Source organism: Lithobates pipiens, unplaced genomic scaffold (assembly GCF_037356315.1).
Source record: "Lithobates pipiens isolate NorthernLeopardFrog02 unplaced genomic scaffold, aLitPip1_a1.2 Scaffold_25, whole genome shotgun sequence".
In the NCBI taxonomy this organism is placed as follows: domain Eukaryota; kingdom Metazoa; phylum Chordata; class Amphibia; order Anura; family Ranidae; genus Lithobates; species Lithobates pipiens.
In genome coordinates, this window is record NW_027507787.1 from 120,295,973 (window position 1) to 120,308,954 (window position 12,982).

At 41.2% G+C, this 12,982-nt stretch overlaps 1 protein-coding gene across 4 annotated transcripts in view; it reads right to left on the reverse strand.

Annotated features, from left to right (window-relative positions):
• Positions 1-5,922: 5,922 nt before the first annotated feature.
• The window catches only part of ERCC6 (ERCC excision repair 6, chromatin remodeling factor), a 426,222-nt gene continuing 419,162 nt past the window's right edge, over positions 5,923-12,982 (reverse strand). For all 4 annotated transcript variants that reach the window (XM_077454825.1, XM_077454823.1, XM_077454824.1 and 1 more), the window contains 2 exons: positions 11,908-11,983; positions 5,923-7,776 (listed from right to left, as the gene is read on the reverse strand). In XM_077454825.1, the coding sequence (XP_077310951.1) occupies positions 7,363-7,776; positions 11,908-11,983 (490 nt within the window). In that variant the 3' untranslated portion in view covers positions 5,923-7,362. The remainder of the gene's footprint in view (positions 7,777-11,907; positions 11,984-12,982) is intronic.

A 12,982-nucleotide genomic window follows, 5' to 3' on the forward strand; every position in this document is an offset into this window, starting at 1 on the left:
TACAAACTTGGCTACTCGGAATCACACTAGGCACTCCTATACAAGCTGATCTTTCCCCAACCATGAATGCTTCAGCTCAAGCATGGAAAAATTATGCAACTAAGAACAGAGGGGAACTGTTAGTTCCAAGAGAGGCCATACCTAATGATAGCTATAAGCATGCCTTTTTTTACCACCTTCTCTACACAGCAAAATGCTATTAAAAACATTCTGCGTAAACATTGGAATGTCCTTAGGAATGATAGAGTCTTAGGACCTCTTGTTCTGGAAGTACCAGCTGTGGTATTTAGGGGTACGCCACCCGAGGCTCCGAGTAGCCCCAAATGTTATAGATGCCCCAAATAGGATCTCCTTTTTTCACAATATGGGGGGTTGCTTTCCATGTAGGAAGTGCTCCATATGCCATATTAATGTCGAGAGACGTCGCAAAATTGATTCCTACACATGCAATTCCACTGGAGAATGTTTTACTATAAAGCCCTTTATAACATGCACTACTAGCCATGTAGTGTATGTTATTAGGTACTCGTGTTGGTTAGAATACATTGGCCAAACTATGACAACTCCAAATACGGTTGAAAGAACATGTCACCAACATTAAAAATGGTTACCCAAAACAGTTTGTCCCACCATTACACTACCCATCACAATAGAAGCCTAAAGGCTACAGTTTTTTTGGGCATTGATAAAATGTATGGGAAACTGGAGAGGTAGCCATATGACCAGAGGGGTGTCCAAATTGGAGACCCAATGGATCTATAAGGCCAGAACTTACAATCCTCACAGTATGAACATGGAATGGGATGTTAATGCATTCATCAGTAATTCATGATGAATGGTTTAATTGGTTGATGCTGAAACATCCCATTCCTTTTAGATAGTTTGCCGTTAAATAATTTATTTTATTTTTCCCCTTCCTATATATTTTTAAGTATTATTTTAATTTTGTATTTGAAAATCCAATTTTATACATTGTATTGTCCTGGAAATTTTAAGCTTCTCCTATAAGCAAATAATTTATTTGCGCTCAAAAGCACAAATATGCTGATATGTCAAATATGTACATCTCCAAGCAACACAGACACAGATGCTGGTATAACGTTCAGCTTAGCAGAATCCTGCTATAGAATGATCTACTGCTTTATTTATACTGTAAACATGAACAACAAAGGAAGTTGGTGGCTTCAGAATCAGCCAGGCACTTCTATTTTTTTCAAAAGAACTAATCACACACATGTATTTATTCAAATAGAATTCCAGTAGTGACGTGTGCAGATGGTCATGTGCAGAGCCATGCGGACAGCCCCGTGTGAGGCACAAGTGTCTCACAATTTGAAAACTAAATACATGGCTCTAAACACGATTGTGTGCACACTCCCACCACTACCAATGACGCAAGCCATACGCTATCATGGCTCAGTGAGCCATTATTATTTATTATTTAAGGTACTTAAATAATAATAATGGCGCTATATAAAGGTACTTGTATAGCGTTATCAATTTAGGCAGCACTTTATATATACATTCACATCGGTCCCTACCCTCAAGGATCTTACAATCTAATGTACCTAACCCCCATACCATCATTTTGTATGGTTATGCTATGGTTCCCATGTATGCAGATCTGCTTACTAGGAGCGTTAATGCAGTCGCCATGAAGTGGCCGGTCTCTTGGTGAGGCATGAACAAACATCCTTAAAAGAGCAAACCGATCTGCCGTGTCCACTGGAAGGTTTCCGCAGCCAATAGAGCGTATTACAGCAAAACTGACACTGGGGGACACCTGTCAACATACATTAATAAAAATTTCCACAACAGTATTGTAAACAAACATGTTTGTTTATATGGTTGAATTTTAAAAAATGTCCTCAATTCATAAAATGGCACTGTGTCCAAGTATAATACTTGTTTTTTATAAAGATCCTTTACAATCTGTATAAATTATATACTAGCATTTTGTTATGTGTGTTTATAGTACTTTTGGAACATTCCTTTTTGATTAAAGGAGGTGTTCTATTGGTAATAGAGGATGTGGACTTGGCTGCTCATATATTGTCACATCCTGTATTTGGAGCACATCCCACTTCCGCATATCAATTACTGTGTCCAGCATATATAAACTACTCGAGCGTCCATTTAGCCATGCCTCCGACAACGTGATTCTCTCACAAAATGAGGTAGAGAGGAGACGGCAATGTGACGCTACTGCATGCTGGGACACGACGGCCATCATTCTGGTGGGGAGAGGCTGTATACATACAAACAGAGCTTGCTTTTATTTGTCAGCAAAGTGAGCGCAATTTCAATTGTTTTTACATCTGAAGAAATACTGTTATGATGTACTGCGCAATGAGGTTTATCTCCTTTTGTCTGCATGGGATGACATATACTTGATGATTACCTCAGGAGGACCTGCTAAGTGTATGAAGGTTGATGGGCTTCCTTCTTACCTGAGTTTATTTTACATAAGCTGATGTGACCTTTGTGATGAGGGTTCACCACATGGGGTAAGCGGCTGTATTGTCGGGTGCTGGCGACGGGTCTCCCTATTCCTTGTCTATGGCAAATTGAACTACTATTGGACTTTTGTTCCTGGATTGTCCTTTTGGGATTTAAAGCGCTGCACACTTACCATATATATATCTTGTTATTGACTTCCTTCAATACTGTGCTGGCTGCTGATCTTATTGAACCAACTGATACTAATCATCTATATAATTCTTATTTTTCAAGCATGGGAAAAAATGGCAGGTATAAAAGTTACCAACCTCCCAGTCCACAACGCCACAAATTTTGCTAGAAGTGCTGAAAAGTTAAACACCAGACCTAACTATATATCATTGGCTTAATAAAAGGCATCAAAACAACCCAGGACCTTTTCTCCACATCAGGTTTCCAATCTACAAAAAGAATATAACCTTCCTACCTCTGAGCATTTCACTTGCCTATGTATTAGCAATTTGGCTGTATGCTATGCACACAGCCACATCTTAATGATATAATACTTTAGCTTACCTTCCAACCCATTCATCCCTATGAACAGACATGACCCGCATTCCTACATCCTCATTTCAGCCTGACTGCTCCTCAGCTAGGCCCCCCCTGGTTCCCCATTAAAGAGACATCACCAGCATTCTTACATTCTCCAAACGGCCAGCATGTGTGTCCTCTCGGACCGCAACCAAATCTTTTATTTACATTTCAAAGGAAGCCACGCCCTGGAGGGCTTGCCTCCAACCAGCTTAACATCTCCCACAAAGGTTGTGATCTCACAGCAGCAACACAGGATGTGAATGCCCATATAAGGACAATACAATTCAGAAGAAAGTACCAACCACAGACATGTATACATTCAAATAGTCAGTGACGCAAACTGACTAAATGCTTTCAATGATGGAAACCATACAAAACCCATGGACGTTGACTATAATTCCATTGATAGAAATCCTTAATATACATTGTTCCAGAGAACAATGCATACCTGGATTATTCTACACCTCCTTGTGGATGGAAGGTTATCCACAGATGTGCACTGCCCATCTCCATGTGCTGATCAGACACAGCAGAGACAATGAGCACACATCCACCTTGTTTACACAGGCATCTCCCAGTTCTGTCTGTTACGATCGCGGCCCATTCGGTGGACATCGAGTGCAGGTATGCCCATTTGCGCAGCCGTGCCATTGTGTCAACGTACATCATCGCGTGCCGGTCGGCAAATGGTTAAATACAAATATTGAGTCTATCCTGGCTCTTGAGTAAAGAGTCAAAATATCAATTAAAACAAAGTACATGTTTTTATTAAAGTAAGTGTAATAATGTATTGTATACACACACACAGATAAAATTATATAGGCCAAATATGCAGCATGTTCACAGAAGTGAATAACACCTTGCACCCACAACCCTTCCTAATATCGTACGTAACAATATAGGCTTAACACAACATATACAGAGGAGGGACTGTTTTTTCTATATGTTTTGTGAAATTCATTCACTTCCTCAGAACAATATGGATGAAGTTAAAATTCATGTTCCACAGAGAACATGCCTATAATCAATAAACTTCTTTAGCTGCAGCAAAGAAGCGTACAGCCCTAAAGGACACCCTATTTTAAGGGGGAGCCAAAGAAGATACAAGATGAGAGGGCCACACACAACACCCACTCAAATGGGCTGTCATCCTAAGGTTCTAAAGGCGATATTAGTGTCATAAAGGAATAAATGTATATTGGTCACCATCCATGGCAGTATTTGCGGTTATCACTCAGGAACAGTTGCTGCTCAGGGGGTCCTCTCATCCTAAAGAGACAAAATGGCATCTGCACATGTTCAGATGTGCAAGATGATGTTGTCATGCATGCGCACTGATCCACCCCTTTGGACACAGCTACTGTGGTTTCATCCCTCATGGTAGGTGCACCCTGCAGAGCCTTCAGGAAGTCCACTCCCCCAAAGGGGATTGCTGTCCTGGACCTGTACAGCCCCCTACCAGTGAGGTCATACAGTACCTTGGAGATCATTTCCCACAGGATCCAGCACTGACAAGCAACATTACAGGCCTATAGGTGCATGTTCCTACAGTCAGTACCGTTGAGCTGCAGAGGTCTGTAAATGCAACTGGGCAAACATCCCTGCCTTGAAGAAAGCCACCATCAGGCCCAGTACTCTCCTGCAAAAACAGACCAATGTAAACTTCTTGGAGTGAAGTGTTCAAACATGAGTATGATGGCTCAATATCCTTTGCCAGGGAAGAAACAACCAGGCTCAGGTCGTGTCCAGGACTAGGATCAGGTATTCAAAGTGATGGGTCATATCCATTACAGACTTCTGGAGGTTGGGGGATCTATCCACAGTTCTAAAGTCTTGGCACTGTCCGCAGAGAGGGCCTGGGCCCTATAGAATAAGATTGTGCAGATGCCTCCCAATGTAGATTTCCTGAAAGCACAGCAGTGCAGGAACTAGTGCAAGAACCAGGGCCAGAACCCTGGTAAGGACCTGGGAGCCCAAGGCCAGGCCAAAGGGGGGAAAAAAAACTGGAACTACTGTAAATCCACTATAAAGCGCAAAAAACGCTGATGCAGAGGAAAAACTGGAAACAAGTAAACGTTCATCCTTGATGTCTATTGATTCTAAAAAATGTCATTGGTTCAGTGATGCAATGACAGACTGGGCCGATTCAATCTGGAAATTTTTCATCCACAGGAATATGTTGCGAGCATTCAAATGTAGAACAGATGAATGCCGATTTGAGGGCCTGAAGCAGGCACCTGCTCAAGGTCGACCCATCTACTGGTTGCCAACCCTCGATCTACACAGTAGTGCATTGCTATAGGGTGAAGCTCTAAATTGTTAGGGCACCAAAGAATGTGTCAGCCTGACTTGAGTCTGTGCATCATGTGCTTGACCCAGGCAGCCAGGGTCTGGCAAATAGCGATAGATACCATGGTCTGTTACATGGTCACGTGTGAAGGAGTAAGGAAGTTTTAAGGAGCGCCTCTAACATCCTGTTCAGAGAGTCCTTAGAGACCTTTTTGTCCATTCACAGTCATTTTTGGAAGTAATTCATTGGAGGACACAGCAGTTTTTCGGAGTATAGGCCCAGATTCTAACAAGTTACACACAGAGGAAAACCACCTTCCTTTGGGCTATACCCCTCTGCACAGACCGTAAGAGCTCTGAAGCTTTAGGAAAAACTCTTCAAACATCTCCATTCCATAGGTTCAGGCAAGGCTGCGTCATGCAGCCTCCTGAAAACCTTGTAGCTGAGGCCATGACAGCATTACAGTATAGCTTAACAAATGTATAAATCAAATACCAGCCTTGCACACCCGTGGAAAAAAAAAGAAAGCATAATGAAGAAAAGTCTAAAGATTACCGTAATTACCATTGGAGAGAAATGGACAGTCATAAGGCCAAAGAGAAATTTTCAGGTATTTTTATTTGACAATTTTTTTCATGCAAAATAGTGCATGTACATGAAGCTTCAGTAGTTTTTGTTTTAGACAATGTAAGGTAGTAGGCGGAGAAGACAAGATCTTAAAGGCTAAAAACAGTAAAAGTTCACATTTACAGGCATATTCAAGTTTATGTGATCAAAATATGCCTTATTCTGCTACAAGCACCTGACTGTTCATATGCAAATTGCCACTATTTAAATACATGTTTGCTTGCTTAGTTTTGTAGCTTTGAGCTTCAGGCTACAAAACACTCACGTGTGAATGGGGTCTTAGGCTTGCTATACATGGTCGAATTTAGAAAGAAATTTATTTTGAAAATCAGAAATTTCATGCGTTTTATGATCCGATAGTGCCACCATTGATTTTGAAATTTCGACCAACCAAGCCCTCAATTTCACCTCCTGTTGCTACAGAAAACAATTTTCGTGGCTGGGAATCTTCTTTTCTTTCTGCGAATGACCTTTTCTTGCACATGTGCATTTATTTTTTTATTACAATAATTTCTCGCACAATTCTCCCATCAAGGATTCGAAAATCATTCGTTTTTCAAAGAATTTCCAACATGCTTGATTACTCAAATTTGATGGTTGCACGGAAATCGGCTGTTGCTGAAGCCCACTAATGGTGCAAAATACAAAAGAAAATTCTTAGATAACATTTTCAAAAGAAAATTATTTTGGAATTCAACCCATGTATGGCCTGCCATAGTGGACAACTCCTGGGCAATTACCTGGTGCATGCAATGGCTGACTGTGGCTCGGGATGCAGAAGTTTTTCTAAAAAAACACTGATCCACCAACAAGTTAGGGAGAGGCATCTTACTTCCTAGGGCACTGAGCTAAACCAAGTTCTATACAGAGGGAATATACAGACACATGGCGGAGGAATGTCTTGTTGCTTTAGCACAGTGTTCAATCTCTAAAATTCGAGCCTATATACTCCAAAGGTCTGCTGTGTCCCCAATGAACAATGGTAGAACCACAAATTACAGAATCATTTTTATGACATTAAAACTATTTTTAATCCACTAGCAGCAAAGTAGAGTGGTTAACTGCTACTATACATGAACCATTTTCCCCTGTCCCCTTTTACATGTAAGCACCAACATAACTAATTAGAAAAAATAAATTTACCATAGGCACTTGACCAGACACCTGTAAAGTGAACCATTAAGTCTGTGTGCTCAACACTTTATCTTGAATGTTGATGGTATATATAGATTGAACAGAACAGAGAAGCATTTTGACATTGTGTAATACTGCAGCTGTGTCTGTTCAGATAAAGCACCAACTTGATATCTGCCCTTATGACTGCACAAACACCATTTTTTGCACCTGTGCTAAGTTTTCAGTAATTTTAATATCAGCTGTACATTTAAAATGGCAAGTTTGAAAAGGAATGCTCAGCGGAATTCAGGTCTTAGCCTCCAGACTCCAGAACCATTACTATTCCGATGAAAAGTACACAGCCTACGCAAAAGTTCCCGAAAGACACATGACTGTGAGGGAGAAAGTTTGTTCTCAAACTCATGAAGTAGTTCTTGTGTGCTGGCTTCACCTTCACTGTGAGCTTGGAATGCTATGAAGTTTCTCACATCTGCGAGAAGCTCATCATGCTCTGTAGAGTCTGTTGTTGTAGCTCCCGTTTCACTGTCTTCTCTCGAAGGGAGCAAGAGATGATTTCTTTCCTTCATGCGAGCAAGCAAAGAAGAGGACGACAATGCAGAAGTAGTGGGTTCTTTGGACTGAGTATCGCCATTAAAATGGGATGAAGTAGCAGTCCTAATCACATCTAGCTGCTTTGTGATCTTGGAGTCCTGGAATTACAAACAAAATAGTAGTTATCTAAAATATTGCATTTTAAAAGTCTATAAATGCGGTTTTGTTGATCTCATTAGAAAAAGAATACTGACTTAAAAAGCCCTGTGTTTTTTAGGGTTAAGGAACCCATACAGAATTGGCTAGACCTTAAATAAAAACATATGCTTGATGTATACAAGCTGTGTCCAATATTCTGGGGGTTAAATTACTTATTTTCTACATATTGAAACAGTTACTTGAAACATAACGCCATTACTCTTTATTTATATATTACCTGCTTATCCTACAGCACCTTGCAGGAACTATAGTCAGCTTGCCTTCTGCCAGAACACAACAGCAGAAGCACTAAAGAACTGAAAGAGCAGAGGTACTGACAGAAAATGGAAAATTGTATACTCACCTTTCCGTAATTTTCCTTTCCTGACGCATCTTCATGGCAGCACACACACACTGGGTTGTGACTCCGCCCCCACAACCTGACAGGATTGGATTAACTATAAATTTGAAGGGGAGACACCCTGCTGCATTCTCTGTAAATATCATCACAAAAGAAACAGGGAGGGCAACTGTGTGCTGCCATGAAGATGCGTCAGGAAAGGAAAATTACGGAAAGGTGAGTATACAATTTTCCATTTTCCTGACGCCTTCATGGCAGCACACACTGGGAAATAACTCGCCAATTGGGTGGGTGCAAGTAAAATAATAATTTATTCCTTATAATGCTGAAGAATTGGCTCTAATGACGGATCTGCCAAAGTCGGCCATGGATAAATGAGCAGAATCCACCTTGTAGTGGGAAATAAAGGTATTCCTGGAGGACCACGTTGCTGCCCTGCATATTGTCTCTGGTGAGACCCTGCAATACGCTGCCCAAGAGGTAGCCACTGCCCTAGTTGAATGAGCCCTGATGTCTTCAAGAATCGCCATATGCTGGGTGGAGTAAGCTTTTTTAATGGTTCTGACTAACCAGGATGCAATAGTGCATGAGGAGGCTGCTTGCCCACGCCTGGTTCCATGGGGAATGATCAAAAGAGAGTTAGTTTTCCTAAAAGAGGTGGTAGCAGTTAAGTAGTTCATGATGGTTGTTTTGACATCTAGTGGATGAGGATTACCCTGATCGTCCGTGAAGGATGGAAGAATGATGGTTGTAATGGAAGGAAGTTGCCACTTTGGGTATGAAGTGTTCGGAATCGGAAGGTCTGAGGACTACTTTGTCAGGAAAGAGAACTAACTTAATGCTTGGATCTCCGAGACTCTCCTAGCTGATGTAATCACAATGAGAAAAGACAGTTTTAAAGTCAAGTCCCATAAAGAGATAGTTTCAAATGGAACAAACGGAGGAGAAGCGAAAGCATGGAGAACTATTGAAAGATCCCATAATGAAAAGACTAGCCTCCTGGGGGGTTTAATGTTTAGATCTGTAAATTGGATTACCAATGGGTGGAATGCCCACTTAGTATCTGTTTTAGCTGACAGAGCTGATACCTGAACCTTTAGGGTACTTAAGCTTAGACCCTTGTTGACCCCCAACTGGAGGAATTCCAGGACCTGTGAGGGTTGCGGAGAAAGGGAATTCCATCCTTTCTGTTGTGCCATGAAGCAAAATTTTCCCCAAACCTTTGAATAGATGGTATTGGTAGTGGCTTTCCTGGCTTGCATCAGGGTTGACTTCATGAGAACAGCCTTGCGCTCTTAGTCTAGCCCTCTCAATCTCCAGGCTATCAGGTGCAATTTCTCTGATGCAGGATGTAAAAATTGACCTTGAGACAGAAGATCCGGAGTTATTGGGAGAGGAACTGGAGGTTGAAGGCTGAGCTGTAAGAGTCGTGAACCACGGCCTCCTCGGCCACAGTGGAATAATCGTAAATACCGTCACCGAGGATCTCCTAAGCCTGGATAGGAACCTCACAATTAACGGAGTTGGAGGGAATATATACCCCAACTTGAAGTTCCATGGGTGAACTAGACAGTCCACTCCCTCCACCGATGGTAATTAACCTCTTGACAGGAATCTGTGGCACTTGGTATTCGTCGGAGTGGCTGCTAAATCTACTTCCGGCGTTCCCCAGATTTCCGTAAGGAGGGAGAAAGTCCGAGGGTTCAACCACCATTCGTTGTTGGATAGCGTTTCTCGACTCAGGCAGTCGGGTAGTATGTTCTGTGCCGCTGGGACATACACTGCTTTTAAACTTGTTAGATGTATCTGAGCCCATTCCAAGATGGGCCGAACTTCTTCCATCAAGGTGGCACTCCTGGTACCCCCTTGCTTCTGAACATAAGACACTGCTACTTGGTTGTCCATTCGAATGAGCACATTCTTGTCCGTCAGAAATGGTGCAAATGCCCTCAAGGCATAAACGGCTTCCCTGAGCTCTAAAATGTTCGAGACCAAACCTTGAGCCTGAATATGCCACTGGCCCTGGGCTGCCTGGTCTTGATAGTGGGCCCCCCAACCGCTCTGGCAGGCATCCGAAGTGACTACTTCTGGGTCTGGAGGGACTATCCGTTTGTATTTCCTGAGATTGCTCGGGCGCGTCCACCACCATATCGATTGCTTCACCGATCTGGAGATGAAGATGGGCTGATGCATTGAGACTCCATCCCACTGCCTGAGGAATGAGTTCTGTAAGGTTCTCATGTGTCACTGTGCCCATCGCACCATGGGTATGGTTGCGGACATGGACACTCAGACAGGCTCTGGCTGGTAAGTGATTCCTTGATAGCAGCTTCTGCATTTTCTGTATCAGAGGCCGGATCTTCTCTTGTGGGAGCTGTATCTTGTTTGTTTTGGTGTTTAGATCTGCCCCTAAAAATATCATATTTTGTGTGGGTCGCAGACAGCTCTTTTCCCAATTGATTATCCACCCACTTCTGGAGGGTTGTAAGGAAGATCTCTCGGTGATGAATCAACGTCTTTTGATCCTTTGCTAAAAGTAGGATGTCGTCCAGATAATGGTGGACGCGTAATCCCTTTTCTCTGAGGAAAGCCACCAACGGTAACAATACTTTTTTAAATGTCCTGGGTGCCGAAGAGATGCCGAATGGGAGGCACTGGAATTGGAAATGATGTTGGTTTATGGCTAACAGGAGAAACTTTTGAAAGGCCGGATGAATTGGTATATGCAGATAAGCGTCCGATAAATCTATTGAAAGCATCCAATCGCCCAGATTTATTGCTAGAAGTATGGATTGAAGGTTTTCCATTTTGAAAGCCTCCACTTTGATATCCTTGTTGAGCATCTTGAGGTCTAATACAGGACGCAAATCCCCTGTCTTTTAGCAGAAACAAGAGTAGAACCCTCTCAAGAGACAGCAATCCCAAAGGTAGAGAAAAAAAGGGAATATAAACCACCACTTACTATAGGAATAAAAGATGGATATTATTTAAATAAGAGGAATTAATAGGCAAAGGAAGAAGGGGAGTCCACTGCAAAGGTAAAAAAGCTTCTTTAAAGCTTTGGTAATGCCAGAAATCCAGTAGCCCCTTGAGACCACCAGAGCGGGGGTTCCCTCCATAGAAGCTCCTTTAGAGACTGTACAGGAGGGACTTCCAAACAGGAGAGGCTTGAACCTGCTGGGGCGAATGCGGTAGAGGCTTTTTCATCTGTAACAGGAAAACTCCATCCGTCCAACCTGTCAGGTGAGGATAAAAAAGAGAATGCAGCAGGGTGTCTCCCCTTCAAATTTATAGTTAATCCAATCCTGTCAGGTTGTGGGGGCGGAGTCACAACCCAGTGTGTGTGTGCTGCCATGAAGGCGTCAGGAAAACATGTTTAACATAACAACGCATACCTTCACCCTTTAGAAACTACAACTGAAACAAGCAGAATCAGAAATACAACTCTTGTACACTTAACTGTCAGGGACACTAACATGCCAGAAACTAGGACATTTTGGAATTAGGGGTGGCATTATGGATTACATCAATGTCTGGATAAAATTAGGCAGGTTGGCTGTTCATATCATGCATATCACAACTTAAAAATAATTGAAATGTTATTACCAGTTAGAAGTGAAATAAAACAGTACAGATCAGTGGTAGGAGAACCAGACCCTCAAAGCCCATCAACGCAGGCCCAGATAGTATTGTGTCATAGAAGGCATTGTTTTTTTTTGTTTTTTTTTACCTTGCATTTGTCCCGCGGGATCTTGCTTTCTGAAATAGCAGGTCGAAGCAATAGTGGGTTCTTTTGCTGTCCGAATCTTATCAAAAAAAAAAAAAAAGTGAGCATTAATAATATTAAGAAAACAGGAACCCCAAAAAACACAATTAAAGTAAATCTGAGTAAATCACAAATGCATCAAAAAAGTATGCCTTACAATAGAACATGGTGTAATAAAAAAGCTCAGCCCTTGCCTCTGGATTAAAATCTTTTCGCTGCTGTGGGGGTTAACAAATGCAGTTAATGTAGAATGATCAAATAAAAATGAACACCGACAGCAGATAGGTTCCAAAGCATGCTAAAACTCTAAAACAAATATCAACTTAACTTCATATTATATGAAAAGTTATTTCTGTTCTGTGACGGAACTGGTTTTGTTTTTAACTTATAGGAAAAAGCAAATACCTATTGTCTTTTGAAGGAATCATTGGCTTTTCATAGTCACAAAAACTAGAAACATTAAATGGATGTTAAATCAGATGGCTCCACCTATAGGCTATTTCAAGAATGTGCAATCCAGATCACATAAAACTATTAGTCCAAGGGTATGGAACTTTTTTTGGCATATTTTTCTTTTACATTTTTTGAAAACTTTCCCTTTTTTGTTTTTTTTTCGTTTTGTATTGTATATGTAATACATATGCAATGTAGACAGAAGACAGAGTAGAACTGGATGAAAACTGACAAAGGTCATTAGAGGTACCATATACCCTTCATAGTTATTACTTGAACTTGTTATAACAGAAAACAAGCGTGCGGCTAATAAATAAACATTCAAATGCAGATTTATACATAAAATGTCAGGTATAGTTTCTGTGATTTTACATAACTAGTTATTCTGCTACTCAAGTAAATTAAAGTCTACAAAAGTATTTTTGGTTTCACTGTAAAATAGCAACACATTAGAGGACACGGTTTACAACAAAGTTATATTATATTTATGGACATTAACATACTTTTTTAAATTAAATGATCATAACAGCTAACCCTAATACATACAGTGTGTAAAATATGTATTGAACACGTTCCTATTTTTCTA